At 38.2% G+C, this 26,026-nt stretch overlaps 1 protein-coding gene across 2 annotated transcripts; it reads left to right on the top strand.

Moving 5' to 3' along the window:
• The first annotated feature begins 21 nt into the window (after positions 1–21).
• On the top strand, positions 22–24,584 carry LOC129807736 (probable aconitate hydratase, mitochondrial). 2 transcript variants are annotated; one of them, XR_008752309.1, is made up of 5 exons: positions 22–203; positions 6,907–8,372; positions 17,225–17,900; positions 23,502–23,793; positions 23,952–24,584. XR_008752309.1 is itself a non-coding variant. In XM_055857188.1 (4 exons), exons 1-4 carry the CDS (start codon positions 171–173, stop codon positions 23,694–23,696), a joined length of 2,370 nt encoding a protein of 789 aa, XP_055713163.1. In that variant the 5' UTR covers positions 22–170; the 3' UTR covers positions 23,697–24,584. The 2 variants fall into 2 exon arrangements, 1 of the variants encoding a protein (XP_055713163.1); XM_055857188.1 differs by having other exon boundaries at positions 23,502–24,584.
• The last annotated feature ends 1,442 nt before the right edge of the window (positions 24,585–26,026 follow it).

Raw genomic sequence — 26,026 nt, 5'->3', positions numbered from 1 at the left:
GCATTTGACATGCTTCCCGCCGGGACATTTGCTGAGCTTCCCGGGGGCATTACGTAAAAACAGCAGAACAGTAAAATCTTCCAGCTGAGAAGGCTGAAGATCTGTGAGGGTGCAAAAGTCCAGTGAAATATCGACAATCCCAGTATTTTTTCAGTGTACATCGCTTAAGGATGTCCTACTGCACCAGGATAATCAATCGGCAGGTGAGTTTTTACCCCAAATTCACGGGAAAATCGAACAAAATACCCAAGTGACATTTCTCGACCCCAATCCCGACATTGAGGCGCAATTTTCTGCAGGCAAAAAACGTCTTAGAACAATAAAAATCACAAGAATGAGATAAGACGTGTCTAATTGTGATAATTTGTGGCAATTTATGCCAGCATCTGGAGAATTTGGGCAGAAAAATGTGATATAACCTTACAAAGACGGGACTCCCTTTTTTTGTTATCTAACTTCTTTTGCCTTTCATCCCGTCTTTCACCTTTCTTGTGGCTGCATGATGACGTCGTGGCAGAAGATATAAATAAAATTAATCTATTTCGGCCACTATTTGGCTTGTCCATCCCACGCTGACTGTTCTGCAGAGGCCACAAAAGTGTCCCCTTGCCCATTCAAAAACATTCCATCGCGGCTTTGTTTTGATTCCCTTCCGTCCAACTGGAAAATTTTTCCGGGAGCCTCTCTCTGTGGACTTTGAAAACAGGTCACATGGGTTATCATCAACGCTGCCTGCCTGACATTCTGGCCCCATTCCGCAGATTTGCTATTTCCCATTCACAAGAGAGAAATTCCCCAGAAAATCTCACGTGATTGGGAATGATGATTGATTGCGATTCTGATTTTTGCCAATCTCAAGCAAAAATCGTGGAATTTCAAGTGAAAAGTCGCATTAAATGGAGAAATATTATCGCTAAAATGTTTAACAAGAAATTAATTGGTCATTTGAATGCAGAAACTGCCCTTGGAACACTTGGAGCATTGTCTACATTTTTTGGGGTAATCAATGGCCAGATGGGGTCATCAATGAAATGTGGAAGTAAATATTTACTCAAGTGTTTGAGTAATTTCTTTTATCGATGAGCTTCTTGCGGATAGCCTTGGGGGCTTAAGAGGGATTTGATCGAGAATATTGATCATTTTTTTTTTAAACCGATGGGCAATAGTAGATAATGCACGTTGATGCCACAGTCTCTCATTTAAATATTTTTTAAGTAAGTAAAAAATAAATAAAGCCTCGGATATTAAGAAGGTTCATCTGAAACATTTGTAAAAGGAAAAATTAATGATTTTGAAAAAAAATGTAATACTGAACAGAATTTTGATATTACAGTAGAGCCTCGCTATAGGCCATTACTCAAAAAAATTTGTAAAAAAATATTTAAAAAAATGACTATTTCATATATCGCGTACTAAAAAACATAATCTAACTTAAAATCAGTGTTTTGAAATCAACGGTCGATAAATTGTGGACTATAGAGCGATGGCCTATAGCGGGGTATAATGTCTCTGACACACCTTTTGGATCAAGAAAATTTCATGAAATCAAAATTCACATCTCTCTTTAAATTGGACTACACACGGCTCTTCGTTATCCGAGTGACAGCTGCCAAACGCTGGCGGTTGATGTATTCAAAACGATTTTTTTACGAAACATGATGCAGTTTCTCCAGAGTGAAATAGTGTTACAGTAGAGTCTCTCAAATCTGAATCTCTCAAATTCGAACGCCGTTTGGATTCAAAATGTCAATTGTGAGGTTATGTTAGAAAGTTCGTATTCTAGGTGAATGAAAATCATATTTATGTGCTTCTTCCTGAATGTTTACATACATTATTATCGTAGAAAATGAAAAGGAAGTATGTTACCACTAAAACTTGCGAAAAAGTGCGAGAATTTGATTCAAAGTACAATTTAATCTTACACAAATTTCGTTAGTTTTGAAAAAATCGTTCGAATTTGGGAGGTGAAAAATGTCAAAAATACCCCCCGAGCGTTCGAATTTAGGAGACTCTACTGTATAGGGTAAGTGTGCCAAATTCCGGCCAGCTTGCAATTTCGGCCACCTTTTTTGTTCCTCGAATTTCCATGAATTTTTAGTTTTTACATATTCTAGAGATTATACAATGAAAAAGAATAACAAAAAATGTAGCTTCGACAAACGAGATGACGTGAAAAAGGCATTGGAAGAATTCCCGAAGGGCAAGGAACTATGAGAATGAAGGTGGCCGAAATAGGGCACCAAAGCTATGTCTATATTTTTATTCATTTAAAAATGTATTAAGAATGATTTTAGAGTAAATAAAGACAGTAAACTCTTTACAAGGTTCCAAGCAACACTCTTACAAAAGAAAGAATAAAAAAAATCAATTTGTATTTAAAATATTACATTTCAAACTTGAGACTTTGACGCTTGCATGCAACTATGCCGAAATTTGGCACACTTACCCTAATAACAAGTGCCATCAAATTTTCATCGAACAAAATTTACGTTTTTGGATAAATAATCTGTCTGTTGCATATTTAATTACATTTGTAGAATACATAAAATTTGTATTTAGTTAATTAATATTTCATTTAATATTATTTTTTTATGTAAAAATAAGGCATGGCGAAAAGTGGAAATGTTTTGAATTGATTTTTTAATTAAGTCGCCATTGCTTCTTAACTCTTTCCGGACCACAACATATCTAGCGAACGAATTTCAGTAAAACTCACTTTATTGTAAGTCTTAGTAGTCAAATATGATACTTTTGTAGAGAAAGAATTTTCTCCGCCTCTGGGAAATTGGAAAACTCATGGGAACTCTCGTCCCCAAAAGAACGAAAAGGAGACAAACTTTGATTTTCCAAAAGCCAATACAGTAGAGTTCCTCATATTTGAACATTTCGGGGGTGTACATGACTTCTCACTCCTTAAATTTGAACGATATTTTCAAAAACGTAATGGAATTTATGTGAAATGCACTTTCCCTAAATTAAGAAAGATAACTTTGGGGAATATATCAATGTAATTTATTGTTAAAAAATGGGATTTATTGAGGAAGTTAATATAATACGATAATATTGAGGAAACAACAGAGAAAAATAGTTCTAATTCAGACTCCACGCAAAAATTTCTTCACATAACCTCAAATTTTACATTTTGAACTCAACCGTCGTCGTTCAAATTTGAGGAGTTCAAATTTGAGAAACTCGACTGTAATATCAATTTTGTGAATATTTTTTTGCGTGTCAAATGACTCCTTTACAATACTGATTACTGAAACAAGAAGAATTATAGACCAGTATCTTGTGGGATGTCCAGAAGTGGTCAAGAGGACACCACCAAATTCCTGCTTGCCAACAGATTCCTCAAAATATTTCACACAATAACACTTTAAAACACATTTCTTTCAACACGATGTTATTGTAGACACATTGAGCTTTCTCAAAAGCATAAAAGACACTTCCTGGACAATCAGAATTCACCAAAATCTGGAAGAATAGGAAAAACTCGGAAAAACTTCCCTAAAATTCCCCGCTGCCAAATGTCAAAATTATCGGCCATATTGTGCGAAATGGCGTCATGCTGTTTGTCCGTCTGTGCGTCCGGTCGTTACCACGCCTAGAGCCCGAACGGTTAGATATAGAGACTTGGGACATTCGGGTGACCCCCTCTATTAATCTACCTTTTGACCATTAATATGCGTCTCATTTCTTCTCACCTCTACCCTTTCCCTCTAAAACAACGATTTTGGGAGATTTGTCGGAAACGCTTTGTGCGATTTTTATCCGTTTTGGATATTTTAAGAGATTACCCACTCGGCGAACATTTCGTCCTTTTCGAAAATCCCGTTGAATCCTCCTTAATAACGGTTTTTGTAGGTCAAAGGTTTTAAAGGCTCTAGACAACGTATTTCTCATCCAGATGGTAGGGCAGACTGGGGCAAAAAGTCACAAATCGAAAATTTCAAAATTCAATATCTACCAAGATAAAAGAGATAGTGACTTTTTTTCAATGTGGCAAGTTTCTTAGAATTCGAATAAATAATTTGGAAAACAAATAATATTGAAATTTTTAGCCCTGTTTTTGAAATATTTTTCGTACAGCAAATATCAATTTTTACCCATTTATTTTCCAAAATTAATGCAATGATGAATATTTGCTTAATTATTTGGATTCTTTGAATACCAAATCGCTATCCGTTTTAGCATTTTCCAAAGATTTATTTCTCTACTTATCCTTTTATTAAAAATGACCACTTGGGTTAAAAAAAGGTATGGGGCAAAAAGTAACAAAAACCAAAGCAATTTCTGATGTTTTACGGCGAAACGAAAACGTCACTGCCATGTGTCGCCGCTTATTGTTGTAGAGAGTGATGGCGATGAAGATCCGAAAAAATAAATAGTATAAAGTTTAAAGTAATTGTGTATTAGGCATTACAATCTTTTTCTATATATTCATTTAAAAACTTTCGTTCGGAATGACTTATGGTATTTCATAATTTAATGATTAATGTAAAGCTTTATTTGACCGAAATAACCAAGTTTCAGAAATGCATATTAAGCTGTTAATAAAAAATTGAGTTGTTTTGTGCTGTATTAAATACAAAACAAACTAAAAAAAATGTATTTACAATAACTGCTGATGCGAGCAGCTTCTTATCTTCTATTTGACATAATCTTTTTTCTTCTGCAGCTCAATGATGTTGTTGCAAATAAAACAGTTAAATTTTTTATTGTGTAATTGATAACATAAATTCCGTCACGGATACAATAGTCTACATATTATATTCTGTTGCTTACGTAATAAGTAGAGAATATACCCATCACTTTATGGTATTGGATTAATGGTGCTATTCAACTTTGCAGTATTATTTTACTCTAACGTGCAATTGTTCATACAATATTTATTTGTTTGTTCGATCTTTTCGTATTTGAAAAATTATCTGTATATAATTTTTAAAGTTTTATATTATTAAGGAATTCTAATTCCTGATAATTTTTCTACTAATTTTATTTAGTGTCTCAAAATAAAACCTTTCATTGGTTTTTGCTCTTGCGAAATAACTTACTTAAATTAACCCCCCCCCCACCCTTTCATCCCCTCCCAAAACATGTTTTTCCTGACTTTCCAAAAAATTGGCCTGGCGGTTTCGTTAATTTTTGGATGTGTTTTTGAGGTAGTCCAGCTGAACATGTCGACGTCGATAGATATCGTCAGAAAAATCACGATCTTAGATTATTCAAGGTCAAAATTCAACCTACCTGGAGGGCCTAATTTTTAACGGATTTGGTTAAATTTGGACTTTATTGAAAGATCTTGAAATTTCCTGTTTTTCAATTTCATTTTACAATTAATGTCGCAAAATCTTAAAATGCATTAAGATTGGAGTAATGGGAAGGTCAGAGTTCTCATTCCTGTACGAAAAATCCATTGATAATGCATTTCAGAAGTCTTCCAGCTATCAAAGTGTTGAGATTTAATAGAAATTTACGCTGAAAACGCTAATCCTTGATCCTAAATCCTCAGTTTATGATAGTTTGGACTGATCCTTTACCGCTAAATTTTTCGAGCTGATTATTCTCGAGGATTAGCCTATGTCTATTTTCGGCATAAGGCATAGCTCCTCGGAAGTTCGAGCAGCTCTTTAACTTCTGAAAGTGAAACTTCTCAAATGTTATGTTAACTTTTTGTTGGAAAGATTATTTCGTAGTTTCTTCTTAGATTCTAGTGCAAAACCAGAATTAATGTAAATTTGTAGAATAGAGTTATTTCTATAAAAAGAGATGGCAAAGCGTCCTAGCTTTGCGGAATGCTCGACCTCACGATATAGACCTCACCGTGAACTAGTTTTTCGCATGATGTTTTGGTACTTACTGATTTACTAGAGATCAAATTGATTCATAAACCACAAAAGCTTTTGAAAATAAAAAAAAATCGGTACTTACCGATGAAGACTGATGCAGCCGGGTTCGAAATCTCAATACCTTTTCCAAAAAATTCAAATTTAACCAAATCGGTTGAAAATGGGTCTTCCAAAGTGGTTGACCTTTTTAACCTTCAATAATTCAAAATGGCGAATTTTCGGTCATAAGTATATTTGGACGAAATGTTCGCCTGGACTACCTCTAAAACATATCCGAAATGATTGAAAAAACTTCGGCCAATTTTGAGAAAAACCGAGAAAAAACATGGTTTAGGCGGGGACAGAGGGGAAAAAACGTTTAGATCTTAGAGATATTGTTTTATTTTTTATTGGGGGTCATCGAAGACTGGAAGTCGATATCTCCTACCGTTTAAGTTGCAGAACAGTGACGAGTTGAAAAAAAAGTCGATTATATAACTGCTCTCTCTTTGAGTTCGAGCACTAAAATTATAAGGGTCATAATTTGAAATTCGAAAGTCAATTTCCCTCACTAAAACGGGACCGAAAAGATAGTGTTCATGTGAAGAAGGGGACAATATTGGAAAAGTCATGGAAAGGAGAGCATCGAACCGCATGTTCTCTGTCTCAGAGTGAACTCAGGATAACGAAGTTACATAATTCATTTCGGTTTTAGACCAAAGATTTTTTTTCATCAGTAATTAATTCAAGATCTGAGGTCATATTCTTGAATAGATATAACTGGTTACTCGTTACTGTCTATTTCGTTTGTCTATTGCTTGCTTAATCGAAAATTTAGCCATGACCAAAACCAATTATCTCGTACAACATTCCATTTTGTATTAATTCGAGATACTGTCCTTTCTTTTAAGCAGCGAGGCAAAATTATCTTTATAAAATATATTAATCAACTAGTAAAAAACTTATCTGGTTACGCTTTGTTAATTTGGACTCTTGATAGTTGCAAAACCCTATCAAAATTAGTATAAATAAAAGCTAGGAGATTAGTCTGAAATTTTTTATTTCTCAATGATTATAGGCTAAGCGCGCTGCTTCAGCCGCCCATGCCATGAGACTCCAGCAACGTCTCTTCCATGCTTCCTGTGCCACAGCTTCCAAAGTGGCCATCTCCAAGTTCGACAGCTCCGTCTATTTGCCCTACGAGAAACTCACTTCGCGCATTGAAATCGTGAAGAAGAGACTCAATCGTCCTCTGACCCTTTCTGAGAAAGTCCTCTATTCCCATCTGGATGATCCTCAGAATCAGGAGGTTGAACGTGGAGTGTCCTATTTGCGTCTCAGGCCTGATCGTGTCGCCATGCAAGATGCTACGGCACAAATGGCCATGTTGCAATTTATCTCATCTGGCCTGAAACGCGTTGCTGTACCCTCTACCATTCACTGTGATCACTTGATCGAAGCCCAAATTGGTGGAACGCAGGATTTGAAGCGTGCCAAAGATATCAATGCTGAGGTGTACAAATTCCTGTCGACGGCTGGAGCGAAGTACGGAGTGGGTTTCTGGAAGCCGGGATCTGGTATTATTCATCAGATTATTCTGGAGAATTATGCCTTTCCGGGATTACTGATGATCGGCACGGATTCTCATACGCCAAATGGCGGAGGATTGGGATGTTTGTGCATTGGTGTTGGAGGAGCTGATGCCGTGGATGTGATGGCAGACATTCCCTGGGAATTGAAGTGTCCCAATGTCATTGGAGTGCATCTGACAGGAAAGATCAGCGGATGGACTTCGCCTAAGGATGTCATTCTCAAAGTTGCTGACATCCTGACGGTCAAGGGAGGCACTGGAGCCATCATTGAGTACCATGGAAAAGGAGTGGATTCCATCTCGTGCACAGGAATGGCCACAATCTGCAATATGGGAGCTGAAATTGGTGCAACAACTTCAATCTTCCCCTTCAACAATCGCATGGCTGACTACCTGAAATCCACCGGAAGGGCAGGAATTGCCACGGAAGCCACGAAATTCCAGGGAAAACTTCTTTCACCCGATCATGGATGCAAGTACGATGACGTCATTGAGATTAATCTGGACAAACTGGAACCTCATGTCAATGGACCCTTCACTCCCGATCTGGCACATCCCATTAGCAAACTCGGTGAGAATTCCAAGAAGAATGGCTATCCCTTGGACATCAAAGTCGGCCTCATTGGTTCCTGCACGAATTCCTCGTACGAGGACATGGGCAGATGCGCTGCCATTGCCAAGGATGCTCTGTCGCATGGAGTCAAGTCCAAGATTCCCTTCAATGTGACACCAGGGTCAGAACAGATCAGGGCAACGATCGAACGGGATGGTATCGCTGAGACCTTCAGGCAGTTCGGAGGAACTGTACTGGCCAATGCCTGCGGGCCGTGCATTGGACAATGGGACAGGAAGGACGTCAAGAAGGGAGAGAAGAATACCATCGTAACGTCCTACAATCGAAACTTTACCGGCCGAAATGATGCCAATCCTGCCACTCATGCCTTCGTTACCAGGTGAGGAAGATCGTTTTTTCTATTTTAAAGATTTTTTAAAGTGATTGATTTAACCCATTCCTTACCATGGTATTATACATCATACGCAAATTGAGTGATTTTTGATGATTTATTTCTGGGCAATTTTTATCCGAATTGTTGTCGGGAATGGATTTTTAGTAACTTTAGTTCTTCAATTACTTGAAAAAAATAGTCCGACAGAGATGAAAATACATTTTGTTATTATTTTCTTGCTTCGCGGAAGGTCATGCAAAATTTTTGCTCAAAATGGCGGACGGAAAATACGACATCCCGTCGAATTTGTTAAAATTGGCCTCTTTCCTCTTTACTGATTTGAATTCTAGTTCCCAATTGGTGTTCTTGGATAGTTACTCTATCTAAATCAATAGAGTTTGTAATGAATTAATGCACAGAATTTAAATTCAGTGACCGTTAAGACGTGTGTTTGACAGAGGCTCCAAAAAATTTTTCTTTTCGAAATATTCATCTACTAATCTTTAGGACACTAATCCGAAAATATGAACATTCTTTCTCAAGTATTTCTGGTACATTGACTGAATGGGTTAAAGTGACCAGATTCGAAATTCATTAATAACATTGAAAAAACTTAATGTTCTGAATTGAGATTGGAAGGAGATTTTAAGAAACCTTTTATATTTTTTTTAAAATATTTGTTAATTAACTAAATTAGCAAAAAGAGGGACAGATATTCCTAACAGGCTTATGCAAGTGAGATTCTTAACGTGAGCTAACTCGGAATGTATGCAAATTCGATTTAGAGCTGAAATTGTGAGTCGCCATTCAGTTATTCAATTCAATTCAATTCAATTTATTGATAAAGAATAGGACAATCTGTCCTCTATACAATTAGCTTAGCTTCATAAAATTTAAGAAGTTTTAAATTTAGAAAAAAAAAAAAGCAGAAGAAGAAAAAAAAGGCTCATGTGGGGCACGAGGAGCGCGCGGCACCAACAAATCTAAGGATAAGCTCCCTCTTCCGCTCGCGAGGTAAATTATTCCAAAGAACGATTCCCTCAACAAATAGGGAGTCGCGGAGAATGCGACAACCTGAACTGGGCACACGGAGACACGAAGCCCTAGTTGATGATCCAGCCACCACAAGCTCCGCAAGATACCGTGGCATACCAACACATAGTAACCGTGAGATAAAGTCTACAGCACGAGTCTCCAGATAAGGAAACAGAGGAAGACCAAGGATTGAATCCACCCAAGGAGAAATATGATCAAACTTTCGGAGTCCGAAGACATACCGCAAACAAGAGTTGAATGCCCTATTCAGTCGGGCCTGTGTTTCAACGTTAGCACTGAAAAATAGTTCAGCCCCGTACGTGAAGAAAGGGACAATTAAAGCTCTAACTAATAGAAGCCTTGTACCCTGAGGCGTGAAGGACTGAAGGCGTCGCAAAGTGCGCAAAGTGAGGAAAACTTTCCTGCAAATCTCAGCCGCATGATCAGACCATGTCAGAGTTTCATTAAAAATAATACCCAGGTTCCTGGCCCTTGAAGTGAAAGGAATCACCTCATTTGAGAGATAAACTGGGTGAGGTTCAGGATTCCTCCACCTGGTGTGAATGATTAAGGCTTGAGATTTAGCAGGATTAAGAAGAAGGCCATTGCAGTCAGCCCATTGACCAACTCTTGAGAGATCATCATTGATGGCCTCAAATGTGTAAAATGAATGGGACGGATCCCCAGAGCAGTACACCTGAAGGTCATCAGCGTATAAGTGATATCCGCAATAACGGAGAACTTGCGGAAGATCGTTAATAAAAAGTGAAAATAAGATGGGTCCTAGAATTGAGCCCTGAGGGACGCCCCGAGAAATAACAAGCGCATCCGATATTTGTCCACCAGACCTCACAGATTGGGAGCGAGATGTAAGGTATGAAGCAATCAACTTCACAGATACATCCGAAAAACCAAATAAATGTTTCAATTTGTGGCACAACAGCTCATGTGAAATACTGTCGAAAGCCTTCGAGAAGTCCAAAAGAATCAGGACACCGAACAGGGACCCATCCAACGCATGTGCCAAATCATGCTGGACTCTCAAAAGGGCAGATATTGTACTGTGGTTTCTCCGAAATCCAGACTGATACTCGCACAGGAGACTATTGTTGTTCAGGTGTAATGATATCTGGTCTAGGAGGACAATCTCAAGAGGCTTGGACAAAGCAGGCAAAATACTGATTGGTCTGAAATCAGACGGATTTACGGGATTAGCAATCTTCGGGATCGGGGTTATCAAGGCCTTCTTCCATACAAGCGGAAAGGTGGAAGAAGTGATTGCAAAATTATACAGGTCAGTTAGACAAGGCAGTATAATTGGCAGTAGCATGCGGACAAAATTGAGAGAAATTCCAACAATGCCGGATGCCGTGGATTTCACCTTCATGACCGCAGCAAAAACTGTCTGTGGAGAGACATTAACAAAATTAAATTCCGGTACTGGAGAGGCACCTGAAGATGAAGGAATAGCACAACCAATAGGCTGCGCCGCAGAGGAAAAATAAGAATTTAAAATATTTGGATCAGTCTCAACCACCTGGGCAGACCTCTTTAAACCCAACTGTCCAATGTTGCGCCACAATTTAGACGGGTCAAGAGAGGGGTCAAGCTGCTCATGGTAATACTTTGACTTGGCATCACGAATGAGTGTCCTGACCCTGTTACGAAGTCTTTTAAAGATAGCCTCGTCAGCGGGCAGTTCAGACCTCTTCCAGGCGCGAAAAGCCATATCACGAGCTCGAATTGCCCTGAGGATGTAAGGAGACATCCAGGGAGTTCTCGGATTCCGCAAAAGAATCCTACGTTCCGGGACATGGGCCACAAATAGGGAGTTTAGGAGATCACTAAGCAGCGCAGCACGCTCGTCCACAGTGGGTGGCAAATTAACTAACTGCCAATCAACTTCAGCAGCCGCGGAAAGAAGAGAGTCCACGCTAACTCTCTTCAAATCCCTCACCACTCGGTACTGATTAGACCTGTCAACCTTTGGTGCCAAGAAGGAGATCTGAATTAGATCGTGATCAGAGAGTCCAGGCAGACTCCGCTGACCAAAAGTGCGTATAAAACTCTCACAGTTTTGTGGCAAGATGGTCAAATCTAGAAGCGCCCCACCACGTGTGGCGGAATAAGGGATGTGAGTAAGTGAGAAAGCGTGAAACAGAGATACTAGATCAGAAGAGTTGCGATTGGATATCAAAAGATTTATATTGAAATCCCCAAAAATGAAGTAGCAACTAAAGGGTGCCAAAAGTTCGAACAATTCCTCCAAAGGCTCAACGGAATTAACAGGGGGCGGGAAATAACAGACACAGACTAAAAAGGAGTAAGTGGAATTTGGGAAGGAGACCGTGAGGGAAAGGTACTCAAGCCGCCCAATCACTCCCGACGAGTGAACAGAAGCACTGAACCTATCCGAGAGGTAGACGGCAACACCACCCCCCCTACCGGATACCCTATCACACCGAAAAAGGCAATAGCCAGGAGCCGCAACGGACACAGGCAGTACGGAATCATCCAACCAGGTCTCCGACACACACAGCGCCGAGAACCTGTAGTCACACAGAAGGAGCCGCACCTCGTCAATGTGACACCACAAACTCCTAGCGTTAACATGAGCAATTGAAAATTCAGAATTAAAAATCGCATTTCCATTGATCTGCATCCGGGTCCGATCATCCGCGCCGACAGGAGACTGCATATTAGTTGCCCTCAGCTCGTCTTCCCCGAAAAAACCATCTCCCAACTCGAATACCATTAGGCCAAGCCTCGTTCCTTAGCAGACGCTCCACAGAGTCCCTCGGAACTCCCACACGATAGGCGGAGTAGAAAGAGTCACCCTGGTGTCGTCGAGGCAGTACAACACGCAGAACAGTAGGCGTAGCAACACCCAGATTCACGACATGCTGACGTACGATGTCTTGAGTCACGTCCAAATGTACTCGGGTGACATAAACCCAGGCAAGACCTGACGCCTCAGAAGGGGGCGCAGCACGGAGAGTGGAACCCCCATCTCCAACAGACGCCGAGCCCAAGATTAAGTCGCGGCCCCCGCCCCTACGGCGCCTGGCACGCCGAGTAACAGACGCACCAGATCGAGCCGGCGCAGGAAGCCCTCCAGGACCACCACCCGACGTTCCAGGCTCAGCAACACCACCAGAACGGTCACGACCACCCACAGCACCAGACGACGACCGCAACGGGCCAGGTACCGCTCCACCAAGCCCAATAGAAGGCACAGCATCAGCAGGCTGGCTGGTCCGGGGATCCGAGCGAGTCCGAGACGCATGATCAGTTCCAGACCCATGCAAAGGCGACCCAGCACTGTCCCCGTCCCTGATAGGGCTAATACCCTGAACAAGGCCAGAGAGGGATAGAGCATCCCTAAATGACACCTCCCCCGACACTCGCCGACCAGACGTATGGACACCCAGCGCTCCCAGCTGATGTGAAGAGGCATCACGGCGAGCAGCCACAGAGCCATCAAGACGCACAACAGCCGCCTCCAGCAACCCAATCCGATGCACCAGGGCCTTGTTCTCAGCCAGCAGTCCAGACAACGTACGATTCCAGCCAACCTCGGAAGAGGACAGTTGGAGAACTCTTTCCATGAGCTCAGAGTTAGTGGACTCCAGAGATACAACTCGAGCAGTTAAGGCCTCGATCACATTCACCAATCCCTCAAGCGAGCTTCGGCGAGGCGCGGCGGCCACACCACCCTCCGAACGCGCACACACAGAGCACTTCCACTCCGCATTTCCCAAGGCAATGACAGCAATAGTGTCGGGTGACAAAATAGGATCCACACAGTCATAATGATACCAGAGTTCACAAGATCCCGAGCACTGGACTCCAGGGGATCTTACAGGTGTAATGGCCTGGTTACACCTTGAACAGACAGTTCGAGCCGGCATGCTTCTAAAGGCGCTCCACAAACGTTGGGATCCAAAATCGACAAGGCCTAAGTACGGCCCTGCACATGCAATCAAAATCGGATGAATGAGTGGTAGATGTGTGCGTAGCGCGCCAAATATCCGAGACACCAACTGGGAAGTGGGGGCAAACGTGTCAGCGCCCCACTAGATTCCCACGATGCCTTTTATCATCAAACACGGTGAGCTAACACCAAATAAGCACTGCAGACGTAAACGGTGGAGAAGCCAGGCTCCCCAATACTCGAAAGTTCCCAGATGCAACCCTGCAAACATGTGCAGGTGGGCGGCCCCAATCGCAAGTGTATGTGCAGGCCGGAGGAACGACAGATCAAATAAAAAGCCTCTGGCCGAAAAAAAGGAAGGAAAGAGCGCCAGAACAGAACGAAGCTAAGAAATATACGTGTTAAGGAAAATACCTGGGAAGTGGGGGCAAACTTGTCAGCGCCCCACTAGATTCCCACGATGCTCTTCACAATATAACACGACGAGCTCAGCAAAATATTAAGCCCAGCAGACGTGATCGATGGGGGTCTGAGACCTCGAATACTCCAAAAAGCTCCAAGTACGACTCTGTGCAACAGACCGATGGGCGGTTCCACGGCCACAGAGAGAGTGTGTGTGTGTGTAAGCTCAAGAACTGGCCGAAAAGCTTCCTAACCGAAAATTTGGAAAGAGCGCCAAAAACGGAGTTCTGATGATAGAAAATAGTGGGAAAATACCTGGTAAGTGGGGGCAAACTTATCAGCGCCCCACTAGGTTCCCACGGTGCCTTCTAATTAAATGGTGATTCTCCAAATAACAGACACACTGCATATAAAATCACTATAAAGTGCACAAGTGCTTAAACTCCATGAATCAATATCACCACAATACAACTAGCGGGATAATCATTATCTTGAATCAAATTCGTGAAATTATACAAATTTTGTATTTAAACCAAAATATCAAAGATTTGGATGGAGTGACAGAAAAGAGATATATGTGTGAAATGTAGACCAGAAAGTTCTCTATAATTTTGCCCAAGAACGTGATGTTATTGGTTGCTCAGGAGCCAAGATAAATAAGGTTATTTGTTTCTGAACTCGTTTTTTCGACCAGAGCGCCCCAAGTGTTCATTTGATAAACTTCAACTATATCAAAGAATTGTTGTATTTTGTGGGACTTTCCATTTAAAATCCTACTTTAAGTGTCTTGGTCAAGTAGAAGCAGTCAAATTGGCATCTGAGTGGTTACAAAGCGTATTATGGGAAAAGTCAATTTTTTCACACTTAAACGACAAAATCGGGCAGATTGCATTATCTGATCGAAAAATGATGTATGGACGAAATGTAGACACGAATGTTCTCTACAATTATGTCGAAGTAATCATCAAAATCGGTTAAGCACGTGTCGAGTTAATTGAGGTTATGTTATATTGAAATTGGTTTTTTGACTGTGGCGCCTCTGGTGTTGGTCCCACGAAGTTCAAATGTTCTAGAAAATTGTAGCATTAGACGAGATCTTTTGTTTAAGTCATCAATCGTCAAAATCGGTGAAATAGAACCGGAGATATGATTTTTTGAATTTCGTGAACTTTGACCCCTCATATCTCCGGTTCTATTGAAACCACAGCGCACTTACGCCATTTTTTGTAAAGTTCATAGCCTAGATCAGAGGTGTGCAAGAACCGTTTGAAACCGAAAAAACGTCAAATAAAGCTTGTTCGTCAATGGTCAAAACGCTACCTGAGCAAACTTATTTTGACGTTTATTCGGTTTCAACGGTTCTTGCACACCTCTGGCCTATACTATAACACTGTAAAATTTGATTAGGGTAAGTGTGCCAAATTTCGGCATTGTTGCATATAGGCACCGAAGTCATAAGTTTGAAATGCAATATTTTTAATTCATATTGATATTTTTTGTTACTTCCTTTTCGGGAGGGTTGTGTGGAACATTGAAAACTAGTTTATCATCTTTGTTTTCTTTAAAAATAAATTAAAAATAATATGGGCATTGCTTTGGGTAGTATTCCGGCCACTTGGAGTGAAATACCGGCCACCTTTTTTCTGGCCACCTTTTATGACGGAACGGATAGAAAATTTCAAAACGTCAAACGGAACGAGTTTAATATTTAGTTTAATACATTTGTATAGCCCAAAAGCCCAGCCCAGATATCTTCCGTGTAATTTGTCCTGAAGACCTGAAGAGTAGCATCTCAAATTAACGCGCAGATTCCCGTAGCGACTCTAATGCCTTTTCCGCATCATCTTTTTCATAGAAGCGATGGTTTTTTTCTCTGGACATTGCAGAACTCAGAAATTGGAAAAAACCATCAAATGAATAAGAAATTTAGGAAAGCAAAATATGTTGCCGGAATAGGCAACACTACCTCACTGGAGAGACGCTCACAAAGTATGTACTTTTTTACGCGAAATACAGGATCCATCTGGGAAATTTCACCCGATATTTAAAGATTGATTCACTATTAACATAAACAGAAACAATCTTTAATGAAAACTAATCAATTTTCATGAAAAACACCGAAGGAAAACCTTTTGCATTTCACCACAAATCGTAAAACTGCTAGAAACACAATCGATCTGTCACATTTTTTCTAAGACTCTTTCCACACTGAGTTTTTACAACGCAATTTAAATTCAAATTATACCGAAAATTTAACGGTCTTTGTGTTAATACATCCTAAAATGAATAAATATTTAAAAGCAAAATGAATTCATTGACTATTCGAAGATTACATGAAACGAAAATAAAATGAAATTTTGTGTGAAGCATTGTCTATCTACTGAATCAGGAGACTTTCCGGGAACTTTTGAGTATCTGGTTGAAAAAGTACATTTCCTGCAAAAATGCACGTTTCAGTACTTTTCGTCACTTTGTAAACACTTTTTCGCCACTGTGTAAGTATTTTTTCGCCAAAGTTTTTAAGTGAATTTTAAGAAACAACAGCGTTCGGAAACCCCCAAAAGTATGGCACAGTACTCTTCTTATTTATCACCGATACCAGACAATTATTAGAGTTTTTCGAATAATTTTTTCGCATTTTTTATTCGAAAGAAAAGTTAATCGAAAAGTTCTGTCAAATTTCTCGTAAGCAATTGCTCACACTGAATTTTCAACAAAGCAATTTCAACTCAAATCATATTCAAAATGTAACGTATTTAGTTTTAAAATCTTCCAAAAATAACAAATATTTAAATAGAATTCATTATTCATCAAATATTGGAATAAAAATCCATAATTTTAATCAATTTATTTTTAGTGTCCAATTTTATCCTCAAAGTGTCCAAAATAAGAAACTGGTCAGAATTATGAGCCCTTACCCTAAAGTTGAAAGAAAAAAATGTTTGCTAGCTAATTAGCCCTGGCTTCCCCTATATATTTTTAAAATCGATAAAATGTATTAATTAAGTATTTCTTCGGTGAAGTTCTTGAAGTAAAAAAAAATGATAATTTGATGTAACATCGGGGCCAGTTCAATTTGTGATGGCTGTGATAGTTTGATAAAATTCAATTATTTGGATACTGCATAAGCCCTGTTGGGGATATCCTCTTTAGTTACGTGAACGGCGCGTGAACTAAATAATCGTAAAGTAATTAACCCATGTGTTTTCACGCATAATTAATTCGCAAAATATTGATTTAGTGATTCGGTATGAACTATTCTGATCACCTCACGGTAATTTAATCAAATTAAACCGTATTTACATCAAAATTTCAATTGATGTTTAAACAGAATCATTTGCCCTGACACCCAGAATAACCGCAGAAGCTTGCTGTTGATGTTGTTGTGAGAATCTCCACTCAAATACCGGCATAAGAGTGCTAATGACTAATGAATTATTGATGTAACCTTTCTAAATTTTGGGCAAAATCTTGTTGATTGTTGCAGCCCAGAATTGGTGACTGCTCTGTCAATTGCCGGGCGATTGGACTTCAATCCGCTCACAGACAGCCTCAAAGGGGCTGATGGCAAGGAATTCAAGCTGAAGGCTCCGTTTGGCGATGAATTGCCCAGCAAGGGCTTCGACCCCGGTCAGGATACCTACGATGCTCCACCTTCGGACGGTGGAAGTGTCAAAGTTGACGTTGATCCCAAGAGCAATCGCCTGCAACTCCTGGAACCCTTTGACACTTGGGATGGAAAGGATCTGGAGGATATGACGGTGTTGATTAAGGTTAAGGGTAAGTGCACAACTGATCATATCTCAGCTGCTGGTCCCTGGCTCAAGTACCGCGGCCACTTGGACAATATCTCCAACAATATGTTCATCGGAGCTGTGAATTCGGAGAATGGAGAGATGAATAAGATTAAGAATCAGGTGACTGGGGAATGGGGAGGAGTGCCAGATGTTGCACGATTCTACAAGTCCAAGGGTATCAGATGGGTGGCTGTGGGCGATGAGAACTACGGTGAGGGATCATCGCGCGAACATGCAGCTCTGGAGCCACGTCATCTTGGAGGCCGGGCCATCATTGTCAAGTCCTTTGCCAGAATTCACGAGACCAACCTCAAGAAACAGGGACTTCTGCCCCTTACCTTTGCCGATCCTGCTGACTACGACAAGGTAAGTCAAATTCAAAAGTAATTTTCTTTTCCAGCCAGAGCAATTATGAAAAAAGGGATATCAAAGTTTTTCAGCTTCGCGGAATGCTCGAACTCGTGACTTTGATTATTTTTTTTATGACTGATAAACAACTGGAACCTATGTGTCTTTGTTGCAGTTCTTCCGGTTTTCACCAGAGAATTCGTTTCTTTTTAAATTAAAAGACTTCGAATTTTTGCCATTGACAATTTTGACTTCCAATGACTTCGTACATTATTATCAATCCATAATTAATTGGAACGTAAGTAAAATTGTCAGGGATTCCAGGATCTCTTTAACGAAAAGAAACTTATCCAAACTGATTAAGAAATTCGTTTTCTGGAGCTGTTTAGTGTTTGACCTTGGAAACCCGTTACAAGGAATAACTCAAGGTCATTAGCGTATACGGATATAAAGTTAGCCTAAATAACCTCTTAAACATACCTAAACATTAACTGATATTCTTTACAATCTCAGCTTTTGTGGTCCAAGGTGAAATCCGATCTCGTTAGATCGGGTCCAAATTTTGGATTTAGGGTATGTCCTAATTCAAAACCGTTTCCAGACGCTTTAACTTTGACAGAAGATTCAACACATTAAGTTCATATTTTTTCTGAAGAGAATTACATAAATTTGCTCCTTGACTCTTTTAGAATATTGCTGTATAGTGAAAATTCTTTAAATATACAGTAGGTGTCAAAAGTTTGTTGCCTCATGTATGTTCGAGAAACCGGTGCAAAAAAAAACGATAGAAAAAATTAATTTTTAATTTTTTTCTTTTCGCAAATTAGTTGCCTGTAATCCGGAGATTTTATTTATATATTCCGAAGAAAATAATTAATTTTATTTCATATAAAAAAATATTGTTTTCCAAAAGTTGATCATTTGTGATTCGTCAAAAGTTTGTTGCCTCATTTGAAAAGTTACTCAAAATGGTCAAAAACATGCAACAAACTTAAAATTAACCGGATATATTTTGAGTTTATGTCATTTGAAAGGCAAATGGTGGATTTGTACGTTTCTAAAGTTGTCTATGGTAAATACATGTGTATAAAAGTATTGATAAATAACAAGAAATAATCTGTTTTTTGATAATTCATAATTTAGGTTAAAATGGCAAGTTGAAAGGAGTTAAAGGGTATTAAATTGTCCAAAGATACTGCCAGAATGAATCTGCGTCATTAGTTTCTAGATTTTATGAAAAATCACGAAAGATTATACATAGAATATTCAAATATTATAGTAATGAGGTACGAGTACATCTGAAAGACGCTACTGGCAGACCTAGGGTATCGACTCATAGGGTTGATAACAGCATTGTAAGTATCTCTGATATTGACCCAATGATGTCTGTTTCATAAATTGAAAGACAGTTGGTTACTGAAGGGACACAGTTCCCTACTGTTACAAAAACAAGCCCATATTGAAAGAAAATGGTAAGAATGTTTGGGTGGCTCGCATTATTCCATTGGTAAACAAGATCAATCTGGACAAAAGGTTATAGATTTACTTGAAACATGTTAAAAAAGTAAAACTACAACCATTTATCCAGATAAGACTAGCTAACCAATGGAATATTGGGAATATTGCTTGTCCTCCAAATATTCTGACCATTTTCAGGTGATTGTTATAACAGTAAGGACCTGTGTCCTTTCAGTAACCAACTGACTGAGAATTTTTGTAGCAGACATCAAAGGGTCACTATCAGTGATACGTATAATGCTGTTGTGGACCTTCTGAGTCGAAACAGGTTTGCCAGTAACGTTTTTTAGATGTGATCGTACCTTATCACCATATATTTTGGCGATTTTATATATATTTTGTAGAGATTTTCCATAAAATTAAACAATTGACGACGAAGATTCATTCCGGCAGTATATCTGGACAATTTCCCTTCTTTTAACATTTTGTAATTTGCAATTTTTAACCTAAATTATAAATTAAAAAAAAAAGATTATTTCTTGTTATTTATCAATACTTTTATACACATGTATGTACCATAGACAACTTTAGAAACGTACAAACCCACCATTTGCCTTTCAAATGATATAAACTCAAAATATAACCGGTTTACATTAAGTTGGTTGCATGTCTTTGACCCTTTTGAGTAACTTTTCAAATGAGGCAACAAACTTTTGACGAATCACAAATGATCAACTTTTGGAAAACAATAATTTTTTATATGAAATAAAATTAATTATTTTCTTCAAAATATATAAATAAAATCTACGGATTATAGGCAACTAATTTGTAAAAAGAAAAATTCGAAAAGTTATTTTTTCTATCATTTTTTACACCTGGTTTCCCGATCACACGTGAGGTAACAAACTTTTGACGCCTACTGTAATTTGAAAACTTCTTAAATACCAGAAAAATACGCGAGCGTAAAATGCTTTTATTTGAAACAAATTAATCTAAATGGAGACAAGGGAATTTTCTAATTGGAGACAAACAGTGTAAGTGAAACCGCAACAAAAGGCTTCCAAAACCATATTTTGTGACACTTTCCATTTAAAACCCTATTTTAAGTGCCTTGGTCAAGTAGAAGCAGTCAAATTGGCATCTGAGTGGTTTTAAAGCCTTATTATGGGAAAAGTCGATTTTTTTACACTTAAACGGCAAAATCGGACACATCGCATTATCTGATCGAAAAATGATGTATGGACGAAATGTAGAGACAAATGTCCTCTACAATTATGTCGAAGTAATCATCAAAATCGGTTAAGCACGTGTCGAGATAATTGAGATTATGTGATTTTGAAATTGGTTTTTCGACTGTGGCGCCCCTGGTGTTGCTCCCACGAAGTTTAAATGTTCTAGAAAGCTTTATCATTTTGTGAGATCTTTCATTTGAGCCCTAACTTATTAAAATCGGTCACATAGAACCGGAGATATGATTTTTTGAATTCCGTGAACTTTGACCCCTCATATCTCCGGTTCTGTTTTAACCACAGCGCACATTTGCACCATTTTGGAAACGTCTTAGACTGGACTACAACATACTAAAATTTCATTAACTTGCACAATGCCGTTTTTGAGAAAAATGACTTTGAATTTCGATGAATTTTGACGCTATCACAGCGCTACCTGTGGTGACTTTTTGAACTTCCATCTGAAAGTGCTCATCGAGACGAAACCAAAAAGGTAAAATTTATGTCGCTATGTTAATTAGAACCGGAGATAGAGGCCGGTCAATGTTCGAACAAAGCGAAAATTAATAGAAAATAGTTGTCAAGAAATTTTTATTGGTCTAATCCATACATTTCTTAATTCCTTGATAAAAATAAAATCAATTTGTGTTTAAAATATTACATTTCAAACGTTTCAAACATAAGACTTTGACCAACTTTGACGCTTGTATCCAACTATGCCGCAATTTGATACAGTTACCCTATAGGATGACCTTGGAACTTTGCAGATGGTTTATCGTTTTTGTTTTCTCTAAAATCATTCTCAATACATCTTAAAATGAATAAAAATATAGAAGAAGGTTTGAGTAATATTTCGGACACATTGATTCTCATAGTTCCTTTGCCCTTCCGGAATTCTTCCAAAGTCTTTTTTCGCATAATCTCGTTTGTTGAAGCAGGGACCCATCAAGCCTAATAAAAAGTGAAGATATTTTTCGCTTTTCCTTGTAAAAAAATTGCAGATATTGCACCGCGACTTAAACAAATTTGCTCGTAGTTCTTGTATTATTTCTTATTATTATATAAATATATTAAACTAATAAGTCAATTCTCTTTAGGAAAAAACTTTCCAATAGTCTTCAGTGCCTCTATGCAAAAACGTATGGAAAAATGAAATGTCGAGAGGCTTCTGGTTGAAGTGATATTTTTTTGTTTTTCTTTGCATCGTATGATGTCTAAAGGTGTCTACACATTATAAGAAATTTCTATCAAAAATGAGCTTCAAGAAGTGTTCTTCAAGAAAATTGCCTACACATTGGTGAGAATTTTTGACAAAAAGATGGATTTTTGAAGAAAATTTGTCTAATGTGTAGACAAATTTCTTCAAAAATCATATCCAATTGAAGGTAATTTCTATCAAGAATTTTTGAAAGAAATTACCCGCTACACATTGGAATAAAATTCATCAAAGTCATTCTTGACAGAATTCTTGACGGAAACCATCACGATTCAATATTGTTTTTCACGAAAATTTGTTATTTTCTGCTGGAAAAAGTGAGAAAAACGTTTGGTGAAGTTCCTTGGGATAGTATTTAGTGAATTTGTGAAGAAAATCTTCTAAATATGCAAGGGAATAGTGTTTTTCTGGAGATGTCGTTCCTGGTGGAATCCAACCCAGCCTTTGAAGGAACATTTCCTGTGATTTTCCTCCAGAAATTGCCGGAAGTTAATCCATCTGTGTGTTCTTGAGGTGTTCCACAGTACAGTGGCCTCGTACTCCATGGATTGCAAGACGGATGGAAAGGAGAAAATTTACGGGCACTTTGTAATCTCTATATGCCTTGGTTACCAAGGTTTTAAGGTTTTAAGGATTTTACTTTAGATTTTTTTTTATTTCTCACCACCTTTTCATGCACTACTACTCAAACTGGGAGTCCCACGGAGGAATCGAAGGCCTGTGGCTATCCAGTTCTGGTGTTCTCGAAAGGAAGCAATCACAAATAGTTCCTAGTGGTTGAGAAAGTGAATGATATAGAAGATCATTCTGATGTTCTTCTGGGGGTTCAAGTGATGGCTTCTGGTAGCTCCGGACAGCTCTCATTTGCATTGAGATCTTCTCGGTGGCTCTGGTTAGCTCTTGTTTTAATTGGTAACCAAGGCATATAGAGATCGGAAAGTGCCCGTAAATTTTCTCCTTTCCATCCATCTTGCAATCCATAGAGTACGAGGCCACTGTACTGTGGAACACCTCAAGAATACACAAATGGATTAACTTCCCGGCAATTCTTGGAGGAAAATCACAGGAAATGTTCCTTCAAAGGCTGGGTTGGATTCCACCAGGAACGACATCTCCAGAAAAACACTATTCCCTTACATATTTAGAAGATTTTTTTCAGAAATTCACTAAATACTATCCCAAGGAACTTCACCAAACGCTTTTCTCACTTTTTCCAGCAGTGAAATAACAAAATTTCGTGAAAAACAGTCAGAAGAGCAAGAGACTTGGAAATGATGGCAATCTGTCAAAAAATTTTTGATGGAAAATAAAAAACCCAGTGTGGAGGCATTTTTCTTCAAAAATTCCTTCAAAAATATGAATTTTTCTTTAAAAAATTCTTGAAATAATTCTTGATGAAATCAGCTCCAATGTGTAGACACCTTAAGGTATGCAAAACCAAAAATTCATTGAAATTTGAGGAAGAAAAGAAGTGGCCGAAATTGTAAGCTGGCCGAAATTAGGAACAGTTCCCCTAACTCTAATAGTTAAAATCATTTTCGTGGAGTAACTTTAGCTTTTTCAAGTATTACAAATTATACAAATTCAAGTATTCTGCTAAGTTGAAATGCTTTTCCTGCCCTGTTTTATAAAGTTCAAGTCGCAGCTTGAAGTCAATTGGGAAGGAGATACATTATGGAGATTTTTTTTAAAGAATGATTTTGTTGGTGCTTTTAGATTCAGCCAACATCGAAAATCTCTCTGCTGGGACTGAAGGATATCGCGCCAGGAAAGCCAGTTGAGTGTGAAATTAAGCAAGCTGATGGCAAAGTGCATCGCATTACACTCAATCACACACTCAATGAGCAACAGATTGGATGGTTTAAAGCTGGCAGTGCACTCAATCGCATGAAACAATTGGCGGCTCAGTAAGGAAAGATGTGTCTTAATTTCTTTTTTAAAGTCCCCCGCACGTATCCCTCCAACTTTCTGCTGCATCTTCTTGCGCACTCTGGCAAGACGTCAAAAGGTAATTGCAAAATGTAATAATAATTTTAGAGAAAACAAGAAAACAAGAAGAAAAAAAAAAGAATGAGTTATCTTACTATTCTATTTACTTATATTTTTTTTCTCTTTATTTTATCAATCTCTCCCTCCCCTTTAAAAAAAAAACTTCCCACATTTCAGAAGAGAGAAATTTCTCAATGCAAACATTTTACTTAATTGTAGAGTCAGTAGAAGTTTGTAAATAATATACCAACCATTATTTATAACAAATATAATGTCTCTATTAGTAAAGTGACGAAGAGAAGTTAAACAAAAAAAAAACGAGATAATCACTGTAAACCTTCTCTCATTCTTTTGGTGGCTTTAACAAAACAATTTATATATATTTTGTTTACATTGAGGAGGAAGAAGAATTCTCTGAAGGAAAAGAGACCACCAAAAAAATATAATGTACTTGATTTAGTGGAAAATTTTGGTGTATTAGAAGAAAAAGGGAAGCCAGCTGAAGCGGAAAAAATATTGTAGCATGAGATAAATTAGGTCCAATCTTCTAATAACACGTTTCTGTAATTTTACTGACGAATGTGGATAATTTAGCAGGAAAAAAATGTAGGTAACATTTAGGATTTTTTTTGTTGTTGATATCTTTCTCAAATTTGAGAGAGAAAATAATTGTGAATACGAACCTCAACAGTGACGAGCAACAAGGAGAGATTGCAAACTAAAAAAAAAAAACTAAAAAAACAGAAATATATCTTAAGAAAGAAAATCTGTAACACCTTCTTTCGACAATAAAATTTATGTGAAAGAAAATTAAAAGGCATTTTGGCAATTGAAAGTGAACGCGCGCGTGTATGAGGAATTTTCTCAGCTCAGAGTCTCGCAGGAAAGTGAATTTGAGCATAGACGCAGATGATTGTGATGAGGATGGTTTATTTTATGGGATCACACAGTGTCCAGGACCTTGTGACGAGAAATAAATTGCACTGCAAGATCAACAGGGGAGGAAGGAAATGTGATTTTCAGCGTGATTAGCGATTTAATTATTTCAAGGGATAATTCATTTCGGGGAACTTGAGCCTATCTTGCCAGGAAACCCAAGCAATCCCCAGGGAATACTAGAAACTCGAAGAACACTCAGCTAAAAGAGAAAGAAGTTCGTATATGTTTGTGAATTCTTACTACTCGAAACTGTGAATTCTACTCGTAAATCGTATAACCCACAAACAAGTTCGTAAAAGTTTGTACTTTTTTCACAAATATTGTTCGTAGCATGATCACTTGACGAGCATTTTTTGTACTTTAACAGACATTTGTTCGTTAATGTTCGTAGAATTATTGTCGCAATTTCATTTCTTTTATTTCATTGTTTTATTTAAAAAACATGAATAAAATCATCAAATTCAGTTATCCTCGAAGAATCCTCCTTTAGCTTTGATAAGCGCCTGACAGATTCGGGCAACCTGTTGATCAATTTCTCAAAAAGGTCAGAAGGAACTCTGCCCGTGCATCTTGAAGTGCTTCCACAAAGGTCGAAATCGGAACTAATGTCGGCGGAAATTTTAATATTTAAATAAGAAGAAATCCCTTTCAGAACAGATCACACCTGAAATCGACCACAATCCATACCAAAAATATTCCTTCGTCATAATTTTTAGTTTTTCTGACTCTTAATAATATTTACTAATAGTATTTAGCTTATATTAAATGAATATTAAAAGATTAGATCGGTTTTAGAATGTGGGGCTACTTTTGCATTTTTTTCCAAAAAGCTCATTTTAGACTGATCCTCAAATTATAAAGTTTTTAGCCCAGGTATTTTCTCATATTTTGTTTAAAACTGTTCTTAGGTTTATATTATGAAACTGTTTCAGTCAATAGAATTGGATATTACAGCGTTTTCCCGGTCCAAACCAGGTGTATTTAATGTTTTGAACGGTATTGTACGAACAAATGTTTGTTAAAGTACAAAAAAAAAAAAACGCTCGTGAAATGACAATCTTATATACAATGTTTGTGAAAGAAATGGCAAGGCGTCCCGGCTTTGCAGAATGCTCGAACTCACGAGATAGAGAACTCTCCGTGAATTAATTTTTCGCATGATCTTTTGGTGCTTACTTATTTTAAGATCAAATTGATTCATAAATTACAAAAGCATTTCAAAATCAAAAATTGGTAAATAAATGATCATTTTAGAATGTTCTGGCATGAGTTATAAGCATATGAACAAACAAAAATGGAAACGCCAGAAAAAT

This window comes from Phlebotomus papatasi, chromosome 3 (assembly GCF_024763615.1).
Source record: "Phlebotomus papatasi isolate M1 chromosome 3, Ppap_2.1, whole genome shotgun sequence".
Lineage (NCBI taxonomy): Eukaryota > Metazoa > Arthropoda > Insecta > Diptera > Psychodidae > Phlebotomus > Phlebotomus papatasi.
The sequence above is the reverse complement of the archived record's forward strand: the minus strand, read 5'-3'. Positions and strand labels throughout refer to the sequence as shown.

What these genes read in the sequence shown, in the direction of transcription:
- LOC129807736 (XM_055857188.1), top strand. Translation starts at nt 171, where the DNA reads ATGTCCTACTGCACCAGGATAATCAATCGGCAG. An exon ending in CCAGGATAATCAATCGGCAG is followed by an intron (nt 204 to 6,906) that starts GTGAGTTTTTAC and finishes CAATGATTATAG; the next exon opens with GCTAAGCGCGCTGCTTCAGC. An exon ending in ACTCATGCCTTCGTTACCAG is followed by an intron (nt 8,373 to 17,224) that starts GTGAGGAAGATC and finishes TGATTGTTGCAG; the next exon opens with CCCAGAATTGGTGACTGCTC.